Source organism: Eulemur rufifrons, chromosome 24 (genome assembly GCF_041146395.1).
Source record: "Eulemur rufifrons isolate Redbay chromosome 24, OSU_ERuf_1, whole genome shotgun sequence".
Taxonomy (NCBI): Eukaryota; Metazoa; Chordata; class Mammalia; order Primates; family Lemuridae; genus Eulemur; species Eulemur rufifrons.
In genome coordinates this window covers 10,687,647-10,714,492 of record NC_091006.1, presented here as the reverse complement: position 1 = coordinate 10,714,492, position 26,846 = coordinate 10,687,647, and the positions used below count along the sequence as shown (strand labels likewise).

At 51.2% G+C, this 26,846-nt stretch overlaps 2 protein-coding genes across 4 annotated transcripts in view; one reads left to right on the top strand and one right to left on the bottom strand.

Annotated features, from left to right (window-relative positions):
• Positions 1-5,542: 5,542 nt before the first annotated feature.
• On the bottom strand, positions 5,543-12,272 carry FOXA3 (forkhead box A3). The gene is made up of 2 exons (XM_069457180.1): positions 12,093-12,272; positions 5,543-7,299 (listed from the first exon to the last, which is right to left on the bottom strand). Exons 1-2 carry the CDS (start codon positions 12,159-12,161, stop codon positions 6,316-6,318), a joined length of 1,053 nt encoding a protein of 350 aa, XP_069313281.1. The 5' UTR covers positions 12,162-12,272; the 3' UTR covers positions 5,543-6,315.
• An 820-nt stretch (positions 12,273-13,092) lies between these two features.
• The window catches only part of SYMPK (symplekin scaffold protein), a 34,817-nt gene continuing 21,063 nt past the window's right edge, over positions 13,093-26,846 (top strand). The window contains exons 1-11 of one of the 3 annotated variants that reach the window (XM_069458474.1): positions 13,093-13,248; positions 15,604-15,674; positions 16,702-16,825; positions 16,976-17,041; positions 18,764-18,817; positions 18,908-18,981; positions 20,022-20,148; positions 20,904-21,153; positions 22,872-23,042; positions 24,585-24,616; positions 24,692-24,824. In XM_069458474.1, coding sequence (XP_069314575.1) covers positions 16,721-16,825; positions 16,976-17,041; positions 18,764-18,817; positions 18,908-18,981; positions 20,022-20,148; positions 20,904-21,153; positions 22,872-23,042; positions 24,585-24,616; positions 24,692-24,824 — 1,012 coding nt within the window. In that variant the 5' untranslated portion in view covers positions 13,093-13,248; positions 15,604-15,674; positions 16,702-16,720. Of the gene's footprint in view, positions 13,249-15,603; positions 15,675-16,701; positions 16,826-16,975; positions 17,042-18,763; positions 18,818-18,907; positions 18,982-20,021; positions 20,149-20,903; positions 21,154-22,871; positions 23,043-24,584; positions 24,825-26,846 lie in introns of all 3 variants that reach the window. The other 2 variants (XM_069458472.1, XM_069458473.1) reach the window with 2 other exon arrangements.

Here is a 26,846-nt window from a genome sequence, read left to right as displayed (position 1 = left end):
GATACTTATTGAGCATCTACCGTGTGACAAGAACTGGGGTGGATGCTGTGGATAGAGCAGGGAACAGAATTCGGCCCCTACTCTGGTGGAGCTGACATTCAGGTGGGAGATACAGACAGGACCATAAAATATGACAGCCATGGAGCTGTCGTATTCCTCCTAAGAAGACAAAATAAAGCAGGGAAGCGGGTAGAGAGCATTGAAGGTTGCTGTTTTAGAGATGGATGTAGGGAAGGGCTCACTGAGGAGACAACACTGAAAAAAAACTGAAGGAAGCAAAGGGCCAGGCACAGTGGCTCACGCCTGTAATCCCAGCGCTTTGGGAGGCGGAGGCAGGAGCATCACTTGAGGCCAGGAGTTTGAGACCAGCCTGGGCAACATAGCAAGACCCTGTCTCTACAAAAAAAAAAAAAAAAAAAAAGGCAAGGGAGTGAGCCCGGGGAAATCTGGATGAACACTATGTGCAAAGGTCCTGAGGTGGGAGGAGCCTGCTTGGTTTGTCCCAGAAGCAGCCAGGTGGCCAGTGCAGCTATGACAAGGTAGGAAGTTGTAGGACATGAAGTCAGAGGAATACTAGGGGAGTGGCAGGGGGGCCTGTCGGCTGTGACAAGAACTTTGGCTTTTGTTTTTTTTTTTTTTTTTTTGTTGAGACAGAGTCTCACTTTGTTGCCCAGGCTAGAGTGAGTGCCGTGGCGTCAGCTTAGCTCACAGCAACCTCAGACTCCTGGGCTTAAGCGATCCTACTGCCTCAGCCTCCCGAGTAGCTGGGACTACAGGCATGCGCCACTATGCCCGGCTAATTTTTTCTATATAGATTTTTAGGTGTCCATATAATGTCTTTCTATTTTTAGTAGAGACGAGGTCTCGCTCAGGCTGGTCTCGAACTCCTGACCTTGAGCAATCCACCCGCCTCGGCCTCCCAGAGTGCTAGGATTACAGGCGTGAGCCACCGCGCCCGGCCTGGCTTTTGTTTTAATAGGAACAGGTGGAAGCTTTCAAGCAGGGGGTGAAGGGATGGAGCAAGTGAGACAGAAATGACACAGAATCAGCGGGGACAGGCACGGATCAGTGTCCAGTGCTCAACAGAGGGCCTAGCACAAACGCCCGCCAATGGTGTGCGCATGTGTGAGACCCCACACCAACAGAGAAGAAGTTAGAACAACATCTAGATGGATGGATGGACTCAGAGACCCCCAAGGAGAGGCCAGCTAAGGACCCGGGGACACCCAGGGACAGCAGATGCAGACAGACAGACAGCAGCTCGGCTGAGAAGTCCCATTCCTTCCAGAGCCCTCCCCATCTGGAAAGCTCCCTGGGGCTGGAAAACCCCCCCAGGCCCTGCCCGCCTTGCTCGTGGCGTGCCCACTCACACCTCAGGCAGAGGAAGCTGGCAGGCCCCACAGGAACCTTTCTGTGCGGGGGGAGTGGGGGCGGGCGGGCGGCAGGGACGAAGGGAGAGGAGTGGCAGGCAGGCGGGCAGCGGGCAGCGGCTACACAAAGGCCCCAGTGTCTGCCCCTCCTGCCCTGGGTACAGATATAAATAATATGTCCATATACCTTTATATATATACCAGCGGCTGGGGGCAGCGCTCCCCCAAGGGCCCGGGCATGGCAGAGTCGGCTCCTGTGGGGGTTGGAGGCTCAGAGACCCACAGATCGTGCCCAAGACTAGCAGGTTCGGGCTAAGAGACACACAATGACAGAGAGAAGGAGAGAGAGAGAGAAACTTACAGAGACTTGCCAAGAGAGACCCAGAGCCGGACAGCAAGTAGCAGGGAACAGGGTGATACAAATGGGATGCGGCGACAAAACAGGCAGAGGGCTGGAGCTCCTTGAAGAGAGACAGAAGCCAGAGGGACAGGGACAGGGACAGGACGGAGACAAGGGTCATGGCAGAGAAAGGCAGAGCACAGAGGAACCCAGGGGAGAGGAAGCAGGGACAGAAAGAAACAGAGCGGTCAGGAGACACACACAGAGGGACACAGACAGACAGACAGAGCCAAGGCCAAGGCTGGGGGCTTGGGCAGGCTGGTGCCCGAGGGCGGGGGGAGGGCAGGGCACATCTCCAGTCTGGGGGGCTCTGGTCTAGCCCAGCCCAGAGCAGGCTGAGGGACAGGGAGCGGAGGTGAGGGAGGTGGCCCTTGGGTTCCGGATCTTGGTGTTTGCCTGGGGCAGGCCTTGCAAACAGGCGCCCAGCAAGGGTGGGATGGGCTGGGCTCCAGCCCTGGCACCCGTGGGCCTGACACACCCACCTGTGGCCTGGGCAGTGAGTAACAGGCACGGTGACACCTGGGTAGATGGTGACACATAGAGGGACAGACACAGTGACAAACAGTGACGGATATAGGCAGAGCCACAGCGACAAGTCCAGAGTGACAGAGACATAAACAGTCACAGAGACCCACCATAGCACACAGTGACAGATACACACAGACCAAACATAATGACAGACACACAGTGATACACATAGAAAACACAGTGACAGGCAAACGTGGCGTTAGGCACAGAGACACAGTGACAAAATACACAGTGATGGACAGACACAAAGAAAATCACAGAACAGTGACATGCACATGTACACAGTGATACACGGGCACCTACACAAGCGCAGTGGCAGACAGCCATAAGCACACACGCTAACACTGAACAGGCACAGCACGGAGTAACATGGGAGCGCACAGGTACATCACACCGAACACGCTGACTCGCACGTACACATCCTTGTAAATCGCCTGGTTACGAGTGTGTGTGTGGCTTTTGGGGGTGCCCCCATCTCCTCCCATGGCAGGTGTGGTGGGAAGTGGGGTGCCCGCCAGGGAGGGCCTGGCCCAGGACTCTGCTGTGTGGCTGTTCCCCCACGTGCCCAGAGCAGCGTGGTGGTTGGGGGCCAGACTGCCTGGGTGCAAGCCCTGGCACCCTAGTCTTTATCTGTGTGACCCTGGGCAAGTCATTTCACCTCTCTGTGCCTGTTTCACCAACAATAAACTTGAGGGGAGCAGGAGGGATTGCGTCAATCAGTTCTATAAGGTGTTCACACAGCACCAGACATACGGTAAACCCTAGCAGCTTTTAACAATTGTCATCATCATCATCGTCATCTCATGCCTCCCACTGCAGACAACCCTCTGCCCACAGCTGGGACCATTCCGAGGCCCCTGCTTCCCTATCCACGGGCCCCTTCCTTGGACCATGTCACTTCAGGCCCACAGCCCAGGCCGCCAATGTCCCCATGGCCACCCCTATCCCTGGTCCCTGGCAAACCCATGTCTGTCCATGCGTCCCACGTCTGACAGTGGTACTTTTCCACGCTGGACATCAGCCGGCTGTCCCTGGGGTGGGGGTCACACCTGCCCACGCCAGCAGAGCCGGTGGCCACCAGACACCCTGACGGATGGCCCCACCCTCCCCCAAGGACCCTACAACAACACCCCGCCCCTCCGGCCACCTGAGGTCCCCACTGGGGCGGCCTGAGGCCCGAGCCTGGGGACAGGAAGCCCCAGGCCTGGCCGCCCTGAAAGCCTCTTTCAGCCTGGGCCTCCTCCCGCCACCACCGACTCCTCCCGCGGAATAATATTTGGGCTGTTGGCCGGGGGGCGGGGGCCAGATCCGGAGGCCGCCTGGGAGAAGCCAGAAACCGCAGGGCTTCCTGCCTCGGGCTGGCCGACTCAGGGAGAGACCCCCAGGCCCGAGGGAGGGGGGCGGGTGCCCGGGGAGACTGAGGGCCTTTCTCTCGGCCCCAGTTGTTTTTTCCAGGAACCAGGAGGAATTCCCCGGCCTGCCCAGGACAGCGAGGCTGGTGGGACTGGACAGGGGAGCCAGCACGGCAGGGGGCGGGGGGTGACACGCAGCTGGCAAGGCGGGCACAGCGACAGAAATAGAGGGCCTGGCCTGCGAGGTGGCAGGTAGAGGCGGAAACTCAGGGAGCCGGGAGAGGGAGGGAGGCCAGAGAAGAAGGGAAACGAGAGATCAAGAAAAGGAATGAGGGGAGACAGACCCCAAGAAAGGAAGTCAGAGTCCCTGAGAGAAGCGGGGAGAGACCCAGAGACCCAGAGAGAGGGCAGGACCGAGTCGAAGCAATAGAGAGAAATGAGAGAGAGGGAGAGAGAGCAGGGCAGACCATAAGAGAGACAGACGGGCAGGGAATGAGCCAGCATTTCAAAGAAACCAAGAGACAGACAAAAACAGAGAGGAAGGGTCAGGGACAAAGTGGCACAGAAAGGGATGACACTAAGAGACAAGCGGAAAGGTGGACACGCACACCGGGAGACACATCACACAGGCGCTTGTGCGTGTGGGCACACACGCACACACAGGTGAATACACACAAGCGAAGTCTCTGGTGTTCGAATGAATGAATGGCCGGCTGGCTGACCGAATAAATGAATGGACGGCCAGAGAGCCAACAACCGGGACCGGCAAATGCAACGGGAGGAAAAGACATTATCAGACCGGTCTTGCCCACCTGCTCCACTGCTAAGTGACCTTGGCCCAGTCTCTTCCCATTCCCAGCCTCAGTTTCCACCCTGAAAGGAGGGGTGCGAAGTGCACCATCGTGTTATGAGAGCCACTCTGAGTGCAGACAGGCGGACTCAGAGCCTCAGGAGAGACCTGGAGGGACAGACACCCAGATCCCAAACCCAGAGGCCCCCAGCGGCCAAAGGAGGACCCAGCTCCTTCCCCACACCCACAAAAGTGACAGACACACCAGGGCTGGCAGACTCTCCACACATGCTCACACGCAAACACAACAGTGACAGGCATCACACACAAGCACACGTACTTTCTTTTAAACATGCAGACACGTTGACTCACAGACATACACATAAACGACCATGACAGGCAGACCCGCCACGTGGATGTCTTCACACATGCACACTCTCTGAGGCAGTGGGTAGGCAGGCAAAGTGACAGGCAGACACACCTGACCCAGAGGGACCTGGGGAAGGTCTACAAAGAGAACCACACACACAAAACAATAGCGACACACACACAAGACGCCCATGGTAAGCACACGCCCAGAGTATGAACAGACACACAAAGCCACACAACTGAGGGCCACAGACAATAGGTAACTCCCTGCAGTAGACCACGGGGACCCCAACAGGCATAGTGGTACCCCATAACCCCCAGCGCACGTGTGCACACACATACACACACCATCTCCAGTCCTTCAATTAACACCTCTTCTGTCCTTTTCCTCCTCCCCAGCTTCGCCAAAAATTGAGCAGCCCCTAGGCTGCCTGAGCCTCAGAGCTAGAGAGGTGGGTGTATGTGTCTGGGAAGTGGGGGTAGGGAGATGGCCTTGGTCACCGCAGAGCCACCTCCCCCTGCTGCCCTGGCCCCACTGCTGCGGGGGCTGCTATCTGTGAACAAACTGTCCTTGGGGTCAGGGACAGCAAAGAGCCAAAGGTCAGGTCGATGCCTCCCTCAGCCCCTCCCCCAGAGGCAGCCAGCTCTAGAGCAAGGAAGGAGAGGGGCCAGGGGAACAGAAATTCGGGTGTTCGGCCCACAGGGCTCACCCACCAAGGAAAAGAGACATTCATAAGAGGTGGCAATGGTGCCTTTAATGGTCAAACAGAGCCAGTGTCCCGCTTCCCAGGCAAGAACCAGACTTCAGTAGACATTCCCCACACCCTAACCAGTCCTTTCGGGTTCCTCTGGACCAGAGTGGACGGATGGGCTTCAGAGAAAACCAAGGTGTATTCTCACCTCCACCCCCTCACCCAACCCACACCAAAGAGATGGTGACTGCTCAGCCAACATGAGGCTTTGGTGGTTATCACAGGGCACAATGGCCCACTGATAATGTCACCCAGCCAGTAGGGTGGCCATCAAAGCACTCAATGGGCCAAAAAGATGTTATACAGGATGGTGGCCAACTCAGCATGTACTGTGCCAAGAAGTCCACCAGGAAAGAAGTGATCTCAGCACCCAATGGGCCAAAGGAGATGAAATGCTATCACCACCGCACCCAACGGGTCAGTCAGGAGATGTCCATCACAGCACCCAGAGGGCCCAACGAGATGGCATCCCAGATGGTGGCCATCGAAGCACTCAGTGGATCACCCAATAACACCAATCAACATGGCAGTCTTCGAGGTACCCAGTGGGCCCACCAAGATGCCCATGGTGGTTATCACAGTACCTGGTAGATCAAAATGATGCCCACAGAGACAGCAATCATCACAGTAAGGAACAGACCGACCAAGATGTTAACCAATGAGACAAGCAAAGTGTCACCAGAAGGCTCAGGCCCCAGGAGCCTGATGGTGTGAGCTACAGCCATACCCCACCACCATGTCCCCGCTCCCCCCGCTAGGATGCATTAAGCAGGGAGCGGGAGTAGAGGCCCTGGTAGTAGACCCCCGGCTCCCCACCTTCAGCCCCATAGCCCCCAAACCCCACGTCCAGTTTGGGAGGCGCTGGCGTCTGTTCCGACATCAAGTTGTTGATGGAGAAAGGGTGGTTGAAGTTGTAGGGTGCGTCCAGCTTCAGCTCCCCTGGGAGCTCCAGGCCAGTGAAATAGGGTGTGGAGGGAGGGGGTGAGCCACAGTCCAGAGCCCCCACATCTTCCCCGCCCTGAGCCTCAGGCTCGGGGGCTGGAGGCGGGGGCTGGGGTGGGGAGGCCACTGTGGCAGCCGGGGTGGTGGTCGCCGCGGCAGCCCCTGTCCCGTTCCTGGTGGCGGCCGCCCCACTGCCGCCTTTTTTCACCTTCTCCTCCAGCTTGAAGCGTTTCTGGCGGCGCAGGTAGCAGCCGTTCTCAAACATGTTCCCTGAGCTGGGGTGCAGGGCCCAGTAGGAGCCCTTGCCCGGCTTGTCTGGGGAGCGCGCCACCTTGACAAAGCAGTCGTTAAAAGACAGCGAGTGGCGGATGGAGTTCTGCCAGCGCTGCTGGTTCTCCCGGTAGTAAGGGAAGAGGTCCATGATCCACTGGTAGATCTCGCTCAGCGTCAGCATCTTGCCCGGCGCCTGCTGGATCGCCATGGTGATGAGCGAGATGTAGGAATACGGCGGCTTGGCGTGCGCCAGGGGCCGCCGGTACCCTTTCGGCATCTCCTTCCCGTGCACCAGCCCAGGGCCCGGGGCCCCGTACCCAGAGCTGCTGCCTCCACCGCTGCTGGCTCCCAGGCCAGGGAAGGTGGGCCCCAGGGGCGCTGCGGGAGCTGGGGGCGCCAGGGGGCCTGAGGGCAGTGGGGAGGCGGGGAGTCCCCCGGGAGGGTAGGGAGAGCTTAGGGGGTTCAGGGTCATGTAGGAGTTGAGGGGGGCCATGGTGGGCACCGGGGTCACTGGAGAGTAGACCTACAGGGAGAGAAAGAGAGATGGGGAGGGGTCAGTGGGGCTCCACTCTGCTGATCAGCAAAGGGTCGCAGGACCCACTGTGTGTCCATCTGTCTGTCCTGCCTCCTGTACAGGAACCTTGCATCTTTACCTCTCTGTAGACAGCCATCTCTTGAAGTCTCCTCCCCCTCCCAGTGCACTCCCCCATCCCGTCCCACCCCACCCCTGCTCCCATACACTCAAGGTCACACTTTGAGTGGTTCTTCAGGGTCTGGCACACCCTGGGGATTCCTTGAAACCGTTTTAGGGTATCCACAAAGTCAAAACTATTTTCAAAATAACACTAAGATACTGAGATATTATTAGTCTTTTTCACTCTCTTTCTCATGAGTGACACGTGACATTGCAATAGAAGCAGCTATGAGAATATGGCTTTCTTCTATTGAGCCAGACTTGATTTGCAAAAATGAAGCAGTGCTGCTGTTCTCGCTAAATTTTTTTTTGAAATATAGTTATTTTAATAAAAATACTTTGGATTTATACTAACAAATTATTGCCATTTTAAAATGGCAATAATTAACTATTATTACATATTAATATTACATATACATATTACATATAAATATTAATACATATTTTTAAAATTTCTCAGTTTTAATTTCACATATGGTAAATATTGATATGCATAACCCATGTCAACAGAAAGTGTTTGGGGTCCTCAATAATTTTTAAGAGGGTGAAGAGATCCTGAGACCAAAAAGATTTTAATAATTTTAATAATCATAAGTAGTTATTATAACTCTCTAACAATCTAATGTATATCTGTAGCTCTCCATCAATGTTTTAGGTTATAAAATTAGTTTTTATGTATAGATCAAAATGCTTGAATATCAGAAATCACACATTTCAACCTAATATATACTATTTATCTATTTACTATATATCTTCAAATCTAAGACTTCACTATAAGTTGCAGCTATTTTATATACAAATAGGAAAAAACACTCTGTTAAAATCATTAGACACCATTGACTGTAAATGCATCTCATTTTTGAAAATGTTTAAATGCGGTGGGGGGGGAAAAGGTACATCTTAGCTCAATGAAACAAGGTAGGCATTGTTACATCTTGCTAAATAACCCTCTATAATCTGTCATCCATTCTACAAGTACTTATCAGCCAGCTACTCTGCCAGGCACTGCTCCAAGCACTGCATGGGAACAGTCTCCTTTAATCTTTACAACCGTGCCATGGGGGGAGGCGTTATTATGATGCACATTTTACAGCTGAATGAGCAGAGGCCCAGAGAGGTTGTCGGGGTCACACAGCAAGGAAGGAGTAGAACTGGGATTCTGCATCCAAGGCGGTCTAGCTCCAGACCTGTGTTTCAGATCAGGCAATCAGGGCAGTAAACGAGACAGACAGAAATGCCTGCCCTCGGGGAGGTGACAGTCTAGCAGGAAGATGACAGTGAACAGGATAAACAAGGAAAACAAAAAGCACGCTGCAGCATGGTTTCTCTTTCTGTCTGTACCTGCACCTCTCACCCACGGTCTCCCACTCTCTCTCCTACATCCCCTGTCTGCTCCTGTCTGCCCTGTCCCCTACGCAGCCTGGGGTCTCATGGCACTGAGGGTGCTGCTATATATAGCTCTGGCCAGAGCTGGAACGTGGTTTCTCTTTCTGTCTGTACCTGCTCCTCTCACCCACGGTCTCCCACCCTCTCCCCCGCATCCCCCGTCTGCCCCTGTCTGCCCTGTCCCCTCCGCAGCCTGGGGTCTCATGGCACTGAGGGTGCTGCTATATACAGCTCTGGCCAGAGCCACGGTGGCTGTGGGTTAGTGGATACTGTCTAGTCCCCTGCCACTGTAAGCGTCTGCAGATCCCAAGGTCCAGAGAGAAAAGGTTCTTACCAGGGTCACTTAGGGAGCCAGGGACAGGTGGCAACCAACCCCAGGTCTCAGTGAAGAAACTCTGCCCTCTCTACTGCAAATGTCTCTCCAGGTAGCTCTTTTTTCTCATCCCTTTGAATCTCTCTGTTGGCTGTTTCTGTCCCTGTGTTTATCTGTCCCTCTCTGTCCCTGTCTCAGTACCTCTACATTCCTTCCCCTCCCCCATCTCCATCTATTCCCCCACCCCCATCTCTCTTTCCCCTCTGTCTCTTTCTCCCCTCTGTGGCACTGTCCCTCCCCCGTCTACCCCTCTGCCTGCATCCCCTTCTGCACATCTTTGTATCTCTCTGTCCCTCTTCCTCAGTGTCTGCAGCTCCCCAGAAGTCTCAAAGTGAAATTGGAGCCACAGCTCTCCCCTCCCCCCATGCCCTGGTCTCCCCACTGGTTGGTGGCTTCTACCCCCTCCCCAGGATAAGGAAAGAGGTGAGGGGAGAAGGTGATGGATTCAGGGGGGTCCACAGAGAGTTCCTAAATCCTTATGACCCCCACCCCCTTTCTCCAACCCAGTCGGGCTCTCCAGTATCTCAGAGTAAGACAGATTGGGACCCCAGGGCCTCCCTTTTCTGGCTCCCCACCCTCCCGGAAGTCCTCCTTGAGGTCTGACCTCAAGCACTCCAGCTGCCCTAATCCACCCTAGGCTTTCCCACGCCCAGGGGCTGGGATGAAGCCCTGGTGTCCGGGTCTGAACCGGATCTCCCCCGCCAGGGTGGGGCTGAGATTGGGGGGAAAGCCCTCAGGGGACCTGCACCCCTACATTAGGAGGCTAGAATTTCTCCTCTTTCATTTCCTTATTGTCTCTGGAAAAGGGTGTGACACGGAGCAGAGAAAGGCAGTGTGAAGCCAGAAGCCTCGTTTCTAGTCCCAGACTCAACCCAGGACCCCGGCACTCTTCCGGGCTTCAGATTTTCCATCTCTGAAAGTGGGGGAGCAGCTGGGCCAGCTCATCTGCAGGAACCTGAGGCCAGCGGGGATGCCCAGGGTGGTAATTTCCCAAGCTCCTTTCAGACAGGGAGCCAGCCTCCGGGTGTCAACATCACCCCAGCAGGCGGGTGCTGTAGGCAAGAGGCGGTTTGGGGACCCTCCTGATTCTCAGTTGCCCGTTGAATACAGATATTTCTCTCCCCATTGTTCTGACCCAAGGGCAAGAGGTGGGCTCACCTAATGGGAAGACTGGGGAGACCCTCAGACAGAATCCCCCAAACGATTTCTAGCCCTCCATATATCTACTCTTCCACAATATGCCAGTCTGTCCTCAATATGCCAGACTGTCCCTTCCTTTCTCACACAATTTCCATACAAATTGTCCCCAAAACTTGGATCCATCCAGACTGTGTCCCAAATTTTGACTCTTCCTGCCTAGACCCCCACAATTTACTTCTTAAGATGTGCTCCTGGGATAGTGATTTGTAGTTGGTTCCCTTAAATCATGACTCAGCTCTCCAGGGGGTCAGGAGAGATCTCCTCACTACCTGGGAGCCTCCACCTCCCACCCTGGTCTCTGCCTTCCCCATTCTACAACTCATACCTCCAGCCGCCCCACCTCCACCTCTCAACACTCCCAATCCTTTCCCCAGTTGGCCCTGCCCCACTCCACGTGCACCTCACACCTCCCCACACCCAGGACTGGCCCCTCCTGGGCACCTGGCCAAGCCCCAAAAGCCTGGGGATCCGGGAGTCCCCATACTACAGCTTCGAGCCCCAGACCCAAGACTCGGGCACACTGGGGCCCCTATAACTACCAGGTCTTGCCTCCCTGGCGAACCCAGCCATCCCAGCCCCACGCCTCCCCCTCAAGCCCACAGTTCCCTTTCAGATTAGGAATCCAAGTGTCTAGACCCGCATAACTCTCAAATTGGGACCCCGATCCCCACCCCTCCAACCTCACAATGTTGATTATACAGCAAGTGAACTACGAAGCAGGAATCCCTGCAACAAGAGGAACAGAGCTAGACTTGAGGAAGGACTTTGTGTCTGCTGGGGTGCAGGAATTAGGACACACCCCTAACCCCTATCCACCCTAGAACAGCCTTGTCTGAGGTGAGACTCGATGAGGACTTCAGCAATTGCTAAAGGTTGCTGGATGGAGGTGTGGGGAGATGCACAACCTGAAACCCTGTAGCCTCTGACTTGGGGAGTCCCTGCTGAGGGTCGTGGGCAGGGATCCCAATGTTGATGTCCACATCTCCTGCTCTCAGGTCCCCAACTGAGCCCATCTGAGCCCCCATCTATCCAAGCCCCAACTCTAAGCCACCTGTTATTTCAGACTCCCGAAACGAAGCTTCACATCTGAGCGCCTCCCTCCATCTCTTACCCCTGAGCACCAACCAACCCCTGTTTCTGACCCTGTCTTAGATCACCAGCCAATCCTTATCCTTGAACCTGAATTCTGATTTCTCCTCCCGCAGCCCCCATCTTTAACACTATGTTCTAGCCCTGAGCTCCCACCGCAAACTTGCCTTAATGGTGATCTCTGTCTCTTAGTCTCCATCTCAACTCCCAACTTTGAACCCCATTTCCTGAAACTCCTAAACTCTGTCCTCCACCCTGAAGCTCTCATTCCTATCTTTGGTTTGTTAATTTTAATCCCTAGCATTTTGGGGCCCCAACACCCGGCTCTCATATTTAAGGTGTGACCTAAATTTTCCTGACTCCCCTTTGGCCGCGAGTAGCCTGCCTACCCCGCGCTCCCATGGCTTGTCCCCGTCCCTGACTCCTACACCTGGTCTCCATGTCCCTAGTTCCTAGGCTCCACAACTAGGTGTCTTGGCCCCCATTTGAGCCCCCACCACCGTCCCCGCTCCATGTAAGCCCACACCGCGATACCTGCCGCCCACTTCCCGCTCCGCCATCCCCGAGGACACACCTCGCCCGCCTCCGGGTAGTAGCTCCACTCGGCCAGGTCATGAGCCTCCATCTTCACCGAGCCCAGCATCCCCCGGGCCTGCGCCCCCAGCCGCCTCCGCTCTGGCCCCGGGGGAGCGGAGTGCTTCGGCTCTGGCAGCGGGCACGGTCCGAGCTCGACCGGCGCCCGCCCGTCCGACTGCCCCGGGGTCCAGCTGTCCCGGGCGTCGCGGGAGGCGGCCACGCTTTATAGCCGGGACACCAACCCCCCCCACCGCACCCCGCCCTCGCCCGCCCCGGGCTCCCCTCCCGCCTCCCCGAGGGCGGCGCGCTCGGACTGGGGCGCCCCCTGCGGGATTGTGAGAAGACAGACCTCAGGCGCCGGGAGCCGCAGCCCCGGGACGGGAGAGCTGGAGATGGCTGAAGAGGGGTGAGCCACAGGTGGGAGACAGCGGGGATACTACAGCCCCAGAGAACAGAACTCTGGGGACTTTCTATCCCAGGAAGTTTCATCACCTCGACTTGAGAGGGCGAAAAGGCAGAGCTCGGCATGACCGCCGCGAAGGAAGGGGGCTCAGGGCGCCGTGGACTCCAGGGGTACCTACATGCCACTCACTATAAGGACCCACAAGAAACTCTCAAAATCACATTCCCATTGCACGGAGGCAAAGACTGCGGCTTCCGACGGCCGGAAATACTTCAGACTATGTAAAGGGTCAGGACCAAAGGTGGAGGTGATCGGAGCCTCTGCTCAGATCCCACTAAGGCAAAAGACCAGCTCTAAGACCTAGCAGCTTCGCCGTCGGGACTATCCACTGTCTAACACCCGCCAGCCGTCCAGGGATGCAGAACCACCGAGAACTGCATTTCCCAGAATCCTCGAGCTCCCTTTCCGCCCGGTGCCTCTGTCGAGGGGACTACATTTCCCACAAGGCCTGGTGATGGAAGGCCGGAAACAAAGGGCCGCCCCGGCGGAGTCTGGGGGAGGGCGGAAAGAGGCTCGCGCCGCCGGAGGCGAGGACAGGGGCGGGTCGCGGTCTGGACTCCATTTACCGGCGGCCCTGCGCGTGTGGCGCGTGCGCAATGTTCCTGGCGGCGGACGGAAGATGGCGGCGGCGGCAGCGTATGTGAAGAGGCGCTGCTGAGGGGGCGCGAGGGGGACGCAGGCCGGAGCCGTGGTGAGCGGGAGGTGGCGTGAGAGCCCGGGGACCAAGGGAGGAGGAGCCCTGAAGAGGCAGGGGCGCAGGCGAGGGGAGGGCCGCTGCGAGGAGAGGGGAGCAGTGACGCTCGGGCCCCCAGTTTCTTCCCCTTGCTCAGGACCCTTCCTTGGCTCCCTAGTGCCCGCAGGGCAAAGTTCCAACGTGGCCCTCCAGGAGCGTCCGCCCCGCAGCCCTCGCCGGTCTGGAGTGTGCCTCTTTGCTCCTTCCCCACCTCGCACAGCTGCACTGGCCTTTCGGTTCCTCAACTTGCCATGCGCCTTCCCGCGTCAGTGTTTTTGCACAGGCTGCATCCTCTGCCCGCAACATCCTTTTACTCATTCTGCCTGGCTAACTCCCATTCATCTTTAGGGGCTTGGCGCGAACGTCACTTCCTCTGCGAAGCCCTCCTTTCCTGCCCTCCATCCTGAAATTCGCCCGTTCTTTCCTTCATGTCACATGTGGTCTAATTTGTTATTAGACCTTTATCTGTGTACTCTTTGATTATGTCTGTGACCGTGAGTTCCGTGAGCGTGGGAACTGGGTGTATCTTGGTCACCGCTGTGTTCCCAGCACAGCGCCCATCACACTGGAGATGCCCAGTTACTGTTCGTTGAATGAATGAAAGATACTCCTAGAGCCACTCTGTGGGATAAAACAGGGGAATGGCCATATTCCCAGGTGGGAGTGGCCAGGGTACTCCATAGGGAGTACACAGGGACCGAGGGGGAAACAATGACATTGTTCATGAGAGCAAAGGACTGCAAACATCACAGATGTTCTGAAATTGGAAGACAGGCTTGAAAAAACTACAATATTGCACATAATAAAATACTATGCAACTGTAAAAAAGAATGAGGGAGAAAGGAGAAGAGAATGAAGGTAATCTCTATACATTGATAGAGTGGCTGCTACTCTGTATACTAATATACCGCTTAGCATACTAAGTGAAAACAGGTAAAGCGGAAGATAATGTTTATTGTGTGCTCCCTTTTTGCAAAAGAAAAGGAAATATGTATATATGTTTTCAAAAAACAACTGAATGGGTGGAAAGGCATATGGTATTGAAAAAAAGGAACAAAAAACAACTGAAAGCATAAATGAAAAAACCAAAGAGGAAGGAAACACGGTAAAAATTTTGGTGATCTTGATGCATTGTCATCATGAAAAAGTAGAAAGGTTTATTATGCTTTCGTCAGGGACCCCAGTATGCTGGTTGTTGGGTGACCGTGCTTCTTGGCTTACATGAACAGAACTGGAGTGGAAAAACAATTCCTTTCAGAAAGACAGTATAGCACAATGGTAAGGAAGATAGATTCTGCAACCATACTGCTGGTTCTACCTCTTACAAGCTGTGTGCCTTTGGTCAAGTGACTTTACCTCCCTGGTCTTTCCTCAGCTGTAAAATAGACATGGAAAATAATACTTAATGAATTGGTGTCATGAGGTTTAAATTAGTTAATATAGGTAAAAGGATTATGCTCAGCACATATTAAATGTTCGGTATATACTAGCTGTTATTTTTTAAGCATTCTAGAGTGAAAGGGCAGGGATTCTGAGCCCAATGATTGGAAAAGCCCTTTGGCAGGAGTGTTGATTGGTTCAGCAGATATTTATTGAGCACCTACTAGATGCCAAGCACTGTTCTATGCTGGGGATATAGAAAGTAAACAACCACCAAAAAATCTCTGTCCTCACAGAGCTTATAAATAAGCGAATGCATTGATGATAAATGCCATGGAGAAAAATAAAATAGCACAGATGGGGAGGGAGAGGGAGTTAAAATTTGAAATAGGGTGGTCAGGAAAGGCCTCCCTGTAGAAGCTTTTGAGTGGAGACCTGAAGGCGGAAGGAGGCAGTTGTGTTGATACTGGGAGGAGGAGCACAAAGGCTTTGAGGAAGGGGTGTGCTTGGCATGTTGACGGGACAGCAAGGAGGCCAGAGTGGCTGGAGCAGAAAGCTGAGGGGGAGAAAAGGTTAGAGGTAGAAGAGGCCAGGTTCTATACGGTCTGTTAGGCTTTGGTGAGGATTTTGGCTGACTCTGAGCACAATGTGGGGGCGATAGGCAGCAGGAAACTAGGGAGGAGGCTATTGGATAGTCATTCATTCAGCAGACACCTACTGTGTGATACTATTGTAGAGTTGCTTTGCACAATCGATCTTGTTTCTTTTTAAAAATATCTTTTTTGCCCTCCTCAAATTATTGTTAATTATTGTAATTAATATTAAGAGTTAATATTAACAGTTAAGATCGTTCGCATATTTTCCCATGTACATAAAAACAATAGTTATACTTATCTAATGTTTACTTTGCATACTAACTCATTTAATCCTCAGAATCGTCCTAGGAGGTAGACGGGACACAGTACAATCCCCATATGCAGAAGAGGAAACTGAGACCCAGAAAAGTTAAGTTTCTCGCCTTAGGTCATTCTGTATATGCAGATGTCATTCTGTATACAATATGTACACAGACACTTGGCAAAAATGGGTTGAATTGTACGTATTATTCTGTGATGCCACACGGGCTATCACGGACATCTTTTCACGATAGTACAGTAAGATCCACCAATGTTTTCTTTTACCCCGTTGCCCTCTTCGTCTGCCATTTGGTATATTTTTTAATTTTTTTCTTTTTTAACATATTTTTGTTTTATAAAAAGCTAGCATATGGTAAACATTGCCTTCCACTTTGCTTGTTTGCACTCTCTTTCAGTGTACTGAGATTTTCCTCATTCCCTCTTCTTTTCTCCCTCATTCCTTTTTACAGTTGCATAGTCTTTTATTGTGTGTCTTGTTCAGCCAGTCTCCCTATTTGAGAACACTTGAGTTGCTTCCAGTCTTTTGCTATCATACAGCTATAAATAGTGCTGTAAATTATATCCTTCTGCATTAATCATTTCATAATTTTGCCAGTGATAGATGCTTAAAAGTCCCCTTCCCTCCCTTTTAAAAACAGCTCTATAGTATTCCAGAGAATGGCTGAAATAATATTTAAGTAGGCCTCGTGTGCAGGGCTCTGTGACTGGCGTTCCTTAGAGCTGTGATTTAGAAAGTTTGCCCTGGGGCCCAGTGCTGAGTACAGCCCAGATTGAGAGACAGGAGGCACAGAGACCAGCGAGCCGGCTGCTGTGCGTTTATTTGGTCAGTCGTTCAGCAGATGTTTGGGGTTGGCCCACCATGTGTAAAGTACTGGAGTGAGGCTTAGAGTGCTGCCTCTGACCTGGGAGACAATAGTCTCCCCTAAATTACAAGCTCCAAGCACATCTACCTAAGTTAGAGACAGACTTTGGAGGGGCGAGGGGCTTTGGAAGGCTACTCAGGGAAAGCACAGGCTGGGAAGAAGGGTTGAGCCCTTTGTGGGTGTTAAGGTGATAGTCCAGGCCAGCCCATCCACAGGGACCCCGAGCTTGATCCATCCCCTCTATTTTCCAGGGAGCACCTGACGGCAGCCATGGCAAACAGCAGTGGGGACAGCGTCACCCGCCGGAGTGTGGCATCACAGTTTTTCACTCAAGAAGAGGGGCCAGGCATTGATGGCATGACCACCTCAGAGAGGGTAGGTGTGGCCAGAAGGGTGTGGAGTGGGGAGGTGTAGCCCCTGTCTTTGGATAATCCACCCCCGGGGGGCAGAGCCCCGAGAGTGCCGAGGGGGCTGGACTGGGCTGGCAAGGCTAGCACTGTCACCAGCCTCTGCCTTTCCTTATAGGTGGTGGATCTCCTCAATCAGGCAGCGCTGATCACCAATGACTCAAAGATCACAGTGCTCAGACAGGTGATGAGGGCATGGGGGTGGGCCTGGGCTGAGCAGGACAAGGGGTGGGGGATGGGAACCTGAGAAAGAAGGCACTGGTAATAACACTAGTGTCCACATTTAAGCACTTAGTCTGTGCCCACCGTGGTGCTCAGTGCTGTGCAGGTGCTGTGCAGGCATGTTCTCATCTGATTCTCATAAAAGCTCCACAAAGCAGGTTAATTTCAACCCTATTTTATACAGAAAGCCCTGCAGACCTCAGGGCTTAAATAGTTAGTCCAAGATCGTTCTGCTAGGAGCTGGCTGAACTAGAACTTGGATCCTAGATTCTGACTCCAAGTCCTGTGCTCTTCATCATTGCATTTCCTCTCTGCCAGGGTCCAGTCCAGTGGGGAAGACACGACTGTCACCAGACAGTGATGACCCAGAATGGGCAGGGCTGGAATGAAGAAGTCTAGAGGGCTGTGGGAGGCGGGAGGGAGCTCCTGACCTGGACTAGGGATGGGGGGTCAGGGAGGACTTTCTGGAAGTGGGCACATTTGAGCCAAGCCCTGGAGATAAAAAGAGAAAAGCATACCAAATGAGAGAGGGAGAGCATCTCAAGCAAAGTGGACTAAAGTGCGTACAAAGGCGGAAGAGGACATGGGAGGCTGGGCGTGGTTCAGAACAGGAGGCAGTTGGAGATCAGAAATTTTGGGGCCAGGTTACCTGTGTGAGAACCCCAGTTCTGCTACTTGCTCAGAGTGTGGGCTTGGGGAGCCAGCTCCACCTCTGCAGTGGAGTAGGTGCTAACGGTGCCCCCTTCGTGGGGTGCTTCTGAGGGCCATTCAACAATAGTGGTGTGATGGCCGGGCGCGGTGGCTCACGCCTGTAATCCTAGCACTCTGGGAGGCCGAGGTGGGCGGATCGTTTGAGCTCAGGAGTTCGAGACCAGCCTGAGCAAGAGCGAGACCCCATCTCTACTAAAAATAGAAAGAAATTATATGGACAGCTAAAAATATATATAGAAAAAATTAGCCGGGCATGGTGGTGCATGCCTGTAGTCCCAGCTACTCGGGAGGCTGAGACAGGAGGATCGCTCAAGCTCAGGAGTTTGAGGTTGCTGTGAGCTAGGCTGATGCCACGGCACTCACTCTAGCCTGGGCAACAGAGTGAGACTCTGTCTCAAAAAAAAAAAAAAAAAACAATAGTGGTGTGAGTTGTGGGAGCCAGGTCCCGTGCCAGCTCTGGGCTTTTAGGAGGATGTCAACAGGAAGGGCTCATTCCAAAGAGCCTGACAGGTACAAGGGCCTCAGGAAACAAGTCCTCACTGTCATAAGATACTTGCTGAATCGTGGCCGTGTGAAATGGGGAGCAGAAGCAGACGGAGATTGGGGAGAACTGATGGACAGGTGAAGGGAGGACAAGCCTCAGGAAGGTAGGAGGCCTGGGGCATTGCCCTCTTTTTGTTTATTAGCCCCCTGACGTGTCACGTCCTTACTATCTACCAGGACCTATGCCTTGTAAGATCTCACTGAAGCCTCCCTACAGCCCTGTGAGTTGTTGTTGAAGAGTCCCATTTTATAGGAGAGCAGAGTGAGGTTCAGAGACCGTGCCCAGGGCCCTGGCTAGGGAGTGGCAGAGGCAGGCATTAAAATGATCAGTTGCCTAGCCCCAGGCCATTTTCCCCTCTGTTCTCCTGTCTGTATTGATTGGATCCTGATTTTATATGCGTTCCTCCTTCCCACCCCAATCTCCTTCCAGGTCCAGGAGCTGATCATCAACAAAGACCCCACACTACTGGACAACTTCCTGGATGTGAGTGACAGAAGGGACAGGGGTCTGGCTATAGGGGGAAGGGGATGGATCCTGGTGTAGCCCTGACCTACCTCTCTCTGACATTGGCAGGAGATCATCGCTTTCCAAGCAGACAAATCCATCGAAGTGCGAAAATTTGTCATCGGCTTCATTGAGGAGGCATGGTATGGGGTGGCGCGGGAGCCGGGGAGCAGCCCCAGTGGAATTAGTCTCTTCAGCTCCTGGCCTGGCCCGGAGACTGCCCCTGAGATCCTGCCGTCCGCTTCCTGGCCCCGTTCTCTATCGTGTACACTGATTCCCCAGCAAATGCTTAATACGACTGAAAGCCTGGGGTTATCCGTGATTCCATATCTACATCATCAGTGAGGACTGTTGGCCCTACTTTCAGGATACATACAGCACGTGACCTTTGATTGATTGATTGATTGATCGACAGGGTCTCACTCTGTGACCCAGGCTGGAGTGCAGTGGTGTGATCATAGCTCATATAACCTTGAACTCCTGGGCTCAAGTGATCTTCCCTCCTCAGCCTCCTGAATAGCTGGGACTATTAGCTGCCACCACTCCCAGTTAATCTTTTTTATTTTTTGTAGAGATGAGGTCTCGCTGTTTCTTCTGCCTTAGCCTCCCAAAGTGCTGGGATAAAAAGCGTGACCATATTTCAACCACTTCATCTACTGCTCTGCCGATCCAAGCCATCCTCCCTGGATGATGTCTGTGGGCCTTTTCTCTGGCTCTTCTGCTTCCACTCTTCTTAAATTGAAGTGAAATTCAATGTAAAATTAGCTACTTTAAAGTGAACAATTCAGTGGCATTGAGCACATTCACAATCTAGTTCCAAAGCATTTTCATCCCCTAAAGAGATGTTACTATATTTATTCCTCACTTCTACTCTTGCTCAAATGGCGGGGAGTGATCCTGCTAAAATGTGAACAGGATCATTATTATGGCATCGAGCAAAGGAGTGGAGAGTGCAGGACCAGCCTAGATAGAGGGTTCAGAGGCGGCTCAGTCTGGAGGTGCCAAGCATTGTTCCCATCTTCCCAATGTGCTGGCAAGCAAGGCAGGTATAGTCCCTGACTCTGCCACTTCCATTCCAGTCCCCTGAGACACAGGCCCTGATTTCCCTTTCCTCTTGGACCCCAGGCTCCTACCACCTGCCCTAAGACCATCCTGACCTTGCCCCTTTTTCTCCATCCCCCAGCAAGCGAGACATCGAGTTACTGCTGAAACTGATTGCAAACCTCAACATGCTCCTGAGGGACGAGAATGTGAACGTGGTGAAGAAGGCCATCCTCACCATGACGCAGCTCTACAAGGTGGCCCTGCAGGTGAGGAGTCCTTCCCCACTGAGGGCATCCCACCTGACAGGTCTCATTTACAGACTAATCTGTTGGGGTTCAAAACCAGGGTCAGACATTCTTTATGAGCAAGATATGCTGTTGGTCTATGGGAACAGACAACAAAGGGATCTAATGTTGTCTCCTGGCTCGGGAAATTGCCATTAACCATCCTTTCTTCCATCAGTCCATTCATTTATTCATTCAACATACATCCCCTGAGCACTTCCTCTGTGCCCAGCCCTGTGCTAGGCAATGCAGGGGACACTGCAGTGATCAAGACAGTTCGGGTCCTGCCTTCATGGTGCTCATAACCCAATGAAGGAGACAAATGCTAATTAAAGAATTGGATAAATATTGATTATAGACTGTGCTAGGGAAAGAACACACTATGGATGATGTTCATTGGCAATAATGAAATGAGGGAATCCATTTAATCACCACCACCTGTGAAGTCAGCATTGTTATTCCTTTGCCTTCCTTAAGATTTGAGCCTTCGTCACTCTGGGTTGTCACTGTGAGCCCCATGAAAGCAGGGCCAGGTGACCTGTCCTAGCCACCACTGGGTCCCATCCCCAGCATCACCCAGCACACTGGGCTGGGGACAGGGATGGAACTTAGTAACTGTTAACCAAATGGATGCATTCATCATCATTTATGGATCTCTGGGTAGTATTGGAGGGCGTTGGTGATTGATGTGTTGTCTTCATCTCTGTCTCTCCCATCCCTCCCTGGCCCACTGGCAGTGGATGGTGAAGTCACGGGTCATCAGCGAGCTCCAGGAGGCCTGCTGGGACATGGTGTCTGCCATGGCTGGGGACATCATCCTGCTGTTGGACTCTGACAATGATGGCATCCGCACCCACGCCATCAAGTTTGTGGAGGGCCTCATTATCACCCTGTCACCCCGCGTGGCTGACTCAGAGATACCCCGACGCCAGGAGCACGACATCAGCTTGGACCGTATCCCTCGGGACCACCCCTACATCCAGTACAGTGAGTGCCTCCCATCCTCTGGTGCCGTTGTCAGCGCTGCCCTGGCTCCCTTCCTCCTCTACTCCTTCCCTTCCCTCCCTCCCTCCCCTTTGTCTTTTTTGGTTTTTAATTTCTGGACACAGTATAGTATAGTGGTTAAGAGCCCTGATGCTAGGTTCAAATCCCACCTTCACTGCTTACTCATTATGAACTGAAGGAAGTTACTTCTTCCTTTTTTTTTTTTGAACCAGAGTCTCACTCTGTTGGCCAGGCTAGAGTGCCATGGTGTCAGCTTAGTTCACAGCAACCTCAGACTCCTGGGCTCACGCGATCCTCCTGAGTAGCTAGGACGGCTGGTGCACACTACGACACCCGGCTAACTTTTTTCTGTTTTAGTTGAGACAGGGTCTCGTCTTGCTCAGGCTGGTCCTGAACTCCTGAGCTCAAGCAATCCTCCTGCCTTGGCCTCCCAGAGTGCTAGGATTACAGGTGTGAGCCACCTCACCCGGCCAAGTTACTTCTTTCTGAACTTTATTTTCTTTTTTGTAAAATGGAGATGATCATAGTAGCCCTTTCACAGATTTGTAGTGTGGTTCCATGAGAATGTGAGCTGATAAATGCTAGCTAGATTTATCGTTTTCTTCATTGTGAATTATGAAAGTAGTACATGCACACTATTTCAGTGTCAAGCAATGTGGAGAGATATAAGAAATCATACCCTTCCTTCAGTTCTGCTTCCTAGAAATACATGTTTCCTTCCAGACCCTTTCTGTGCATATATAGATATTTCTATGTATATATTCATAGTGTCTGCGTTTGTTTGCTTTTCTGTTTACAAAAATGAGATCATGCTTTATATTTTCAGCCGAGAGATTAAATTAGAGTGTAGTGGCTTGTGTTTGAAACTCAGCTCTGCTATTGGATGGGTAACTTATTCTCTGTCTCTCCGCCTATTTCCTCACTGGGAAATGGGGGATCGTTATGAAGGCATCGACGTTAGGATGTAGGTGTGAGCATTTAGTGAGTTACTGTGGCCGGCATAGTAAGCATTCCATAAATGTTATTTACCTATTCTTATATATTGTTTGACTTAACAATAATATCACTGACATCCTTTCCCTATGAGAGTCATGTTCACCTGCTACTCAGTATTCCATGGTATGGTCACATCCATTCTGTTAAGCAATTCTCTGTTGATGGACATTAGGTTTGTTTTTTATTCACTATTTCAGATAAGGTGACATTCAGTATGTTTTTGCATAGAAAATGTCTGGAAAGATAGCCACCAAAGTTTTAAGTGTTAACTTTTGGGGACCAGATTGACAGGAGTGGTACTTATAAGGGACTTTGAGTTCTTTGTCTGTGTATCTACGCATAGGTAGATAGTCAAAGTTTTACATCAACATGGTTGATGTAGTCTGTTTCCAATAGTTAGATATTTAAACTTATTTCTTGTGTCCAGCACTTGAAGTTCCCACTAAAAAGAAAGAAAGAAAGGAAATTATTTCTTGTCTTTCACTATTGCAAACCCATGCTTTGAACATCCTCGTTATTAAATTTTTATACTCATTAATAGTCTGTTGCATAGGAGTCATCAGCCACTAAATTTTCTGGTTTGCTAGCCATTCACAGACATCTAAGTACCAGAGTCCATCCTTCTATTTGGCCCCAAAAGCTACTCTTACCAGAGGCCTGGGAGAGGGGACCGCACTGACCGGTTCTCTTTTCTCTCTCGTTAGATGTGCTGTGGGAAGAGGGAAAGGCAGCCCTGGAGCAGCTGCTCAAGTTCATGGTACACCCCGCCATCTCCTCCATCAATCTGACCACAGCACTGGGTGCCCTCGCCAATATCGCCCGCCAGAGACCCATGTTCATGTCCGAGGTGATCCAGGCCTATGAAACCCTGCATGGTAGGTTGATTCCCTCCCCTTCCCCTCTCCACTGGCCATTCTCTTGAGAGACATGTGAGCTGGGTGGTGGACCCCTGAGTGCTAGTTATCAATCTAGCAGACCGTGGGATTCTCTAGATTAGATGGGAATCTTTTGGCATGTTTCAAAACCTATTTCAAAACTGGCTTTAATATTGAGGTGTATGTGGGTAAAATGACATGATGTCTGTGAAACACTTTTATTTTTATTTTTATTTTTTTTGAGACGGAGTCTCACTCTGTTGCCCAGGCTAGAGTGCCATGGCATCAGCCTAGCTCACAGCAACCTCAAACTCCTGGGCTCAAGCAATCCTTCTGCCTCAGCCTCCCGAGTAGCTGGGACTACAGGCATGCGCCACCATGCCCGGCTAATTTTTTCTATATATTTTTAGTTGTCCAACTAATTTCTTTCTATTTTTAGTAGAGACAGGGTCTCACTCTTGCTTAGACTGGTCTTGAACTCCTGAGCTCAAACAATCCTCCCGCCTCGGCCTCCCATAGTGCTAGGATTACAGGCGTAAGCCACCGCGTCCGGCCTGAAACACTTTAAAATATTCCAACTTCTCCCGCCGCCCCCTCACCAGAAAAAGGGGGAGGATAGATGTTCCAAGATTAGAAAAATATTGATGGATACATGGAAACTCATACTATTTTCTCTGCTTTTGTGCACGTATGAAAACTGAGAAGTCTCGGGTTGAGGCATGAGTCTGTGCAGGTCATGGATCTGTTTCTCTTCATCTCTTGGCTCCTGTTTTCTCCATCTTGGCTCTTTCCTTGGGGAGGCAAAGATGGCCCCCATAGCTCCAGGCTTACATTCCACCAACTTAGCAACCAAGGGGAAAGAGAGTGTCTCCTTCCCGATCATTCCAGCAAAACTCCAAGGGCTGATGCCCATTGTTTCTGATTGGCTGAGCAGAGGTTACGAGCCTATCTTTGACCAATTACAGCGGCCAAGGGAATGCGGTGTTCTCACTGGCCCTGGGTCTTGTGCCCACTTGGACTGAGAATGGAGACAGGGGGGTTCCCTCAAAGGAGAGTGGGAATGTTGTTGGCTGAGGAAAAGGGGCATTGGATGCTAGGCAGGCAAAATTACAGGCATCCTTTTTTGCTGTGGAACAGGGAAGGCTCACTCATCAAGGTGGCCGTTAGGCAGTAGAAAGTCATTCTTACGTCAGGGAGTGGCAGGAGACCAGCAGTGAGCTGTTGCAGCAGTTCAGTTGGGAATTTCTGGCGGTGAAGGTAGTGATTATAACCCTTCCCAGGGGAGGCGTATTGGAATTTCCGGACTGGAGATGGAGGGAGATGAGACTTTATATTTAATAAAAGGGAGGGTTTTTCTCTTTAAGGGTTAACTAACAGTGATGGAGACCTTTCAAGGGTTTTAAGCAACACCTCCTGAGGGGGAAGGAGCTTTTCTAGCAGATGCCTACAAGACCACTGCCCAAGTTTGGGACTGGGAATTAAGACTGGCAGGATGCCATGAAAGCTGTCTATAGCACTAACCTCCTGCTTCTTTCCTCACAGCCAACCTCCCCCCGACGCTGGCCAAATCGCAGGTGAGCAGTGTGCGTAAGAACCTCAAGCTGCACCTGTTGAGTGTGCTGAAGCACCCCGCTTCCTTGGAATTTCAGGCCCAGATCACCACCCTGCTGGTGGACCTGGGCACACCGCAGGCTGAGATTGCCCGAAACATGCCCAGCAGCAAGGATGCCCGCAAGCGGCCCCGAGATGACTCGGACTCCACACTCAAGAAGATGAAGCTAGGTGAGCTGAGGGGCTGAGTGTGGGGCCTGGTGGGAGGTGGGGTGGAGGCTGAGTTGCTTAAAATCTTTAATTATTTACCTTAAACTATATGCTGAATTTGTATTAATATTATATTATAAATTTTATAATATGGCATATAGTAAATGATATCAAAATAGAATTATTAAAGTATATAATACATTTCATAAGTAATTATGAATTGTTTAAATTATATAGAAAGAAATAAAATGAAAATAGTCTTCCTCTTATCCCTCTCCAAAAGTAACCTCTCCCCAAGTATGAACACTTTCTTTTTTTTTTTTTTGAGACAGAATTTCACTCTGTCACCTGGGCTAGACTGCCGTTGTGTCAGCCTAGCTCACAGCAACCTTAAACTCCTGGGCTTAGGCGATCCTCCTGCCTCAGCCTCCCGAGTAGAGTAGCTGGGACCACAGGTATGCGCCACCAGGCCTGGCTAGTTTTTTCTATTTTTAGTTGCCCAGCTAATATCTTTCTATTTTTAGTGGAGACAGGGCTCACTCTTGCTGAGGCTGGTCTCGGACTCCTGACCTCAAGTGATCTTCCTGCCTCAGCCTCCCAGAGTGCTAGGATTACAGGCATGAGCCACTGCGCCCAGCCACTTCCTTGTGTTTTCTTGTAGAAGTGCTTTGTATGTGTAGAGCTTTCCTTGCTTTCTTTTGTTTTATTTATAAGTAGATTTTCTTTCTGAAGTAATTTTTTAATGGTTATATTAATTACCAATAGTGTCAACTATGGTAGCCTTCCTCGGCTCCAAAATTTTTTTTTAAAAATCACCATCACACATGTTTGTTTCTAGAACATTTATGAAAAACTCATTTTTTCATTCTAAAAAATAAGTTTGTTTTGGTATAAGGAATGAGGGATCTAACTATATTTTTCCATAATTAAGTATACTAAGCAGAGTGTTCTGTAGCTTGATTTGTTTCATTTAGTTTCATCTTGGAATTGTTTTTATATCTGCACATAGAAATCTGCATCCTTTTTAATGATGGCCTAATAATCTGTAGTGGGCATGGAGACTTTAACCATTCCCCTTGTTGAAAGTATAAAGATTGCTATAGTATAACTGTCTTGTGTATGTCTAATCATAGGACAAATTCCCTAATGATGGGATTGTGGGGGCAAAGGGTTTGCACATTGAAAGTTATTTTTTGCCTACAAATTTTATATTTTATTTTGAACTTAGAAGCTAGTTACAAAAATAGTACTGAAAACTATGTACTCTTCACAAGGCATTATCACACATTGCATTTAGTTGGCACGTCCCTTCAGTCTCTCAAATCAGTTCCTCAGCCTTCCTTTGTGTTCCATGACATTTTGAGGAGTCCAGGACAGTTGTTTGGTAGAATGTTGCGTCTTGATCAGATTCAGGTTATGCACTTTTGGCAGGCGTACTACGGAACTGACGCCCTGGCCGCCTCAGTACATGGGATCGGGAGCCACGGGACATCAGTTTGTCCCATTATTGGTGATGTTAACTTGCTCACTCAGTTAAGGTGGTGTCCGCCAGGTTTCTCTAGTGTAAACTGCCATTTTTCCCTTTGGAAATAATAAGCTTGGGGAGATATTTGAAACTATGTAAAATACCTGTTCCTCTTCAAATTTACATTTCCACACTCTACACCCCTACTAATAACTGTTAGTACTTTTTTTTTTTTAAATAATACAGGCAAAAAATGCAATCTTATTTTGTTTTGGTTTTTTGCATTTCCTTGATTTCTAGTAAAGTTGAGCACTATTTTAAAGATAGAAATTTTTAAATAATAAAGTTCTATGAAATTATTCCTTGATCTTTTTTGTTAATAATATTATCTTCTTGGAACTTACTGTGATCAGCTGGAATGGTGTGGTTTAATCCCATTTCCCGGATGAGAGCTGAGGCCCAGAAAGAGGCAGGTGGTCAGTCAGTCACCCAGGGTCATACGGCACTTAGACGGCAGAACCAGGGCTGCAGCCTAGATCTGCATCCCCTGTGCTGCTCCCGTTTGCTGAAGCCGGCTG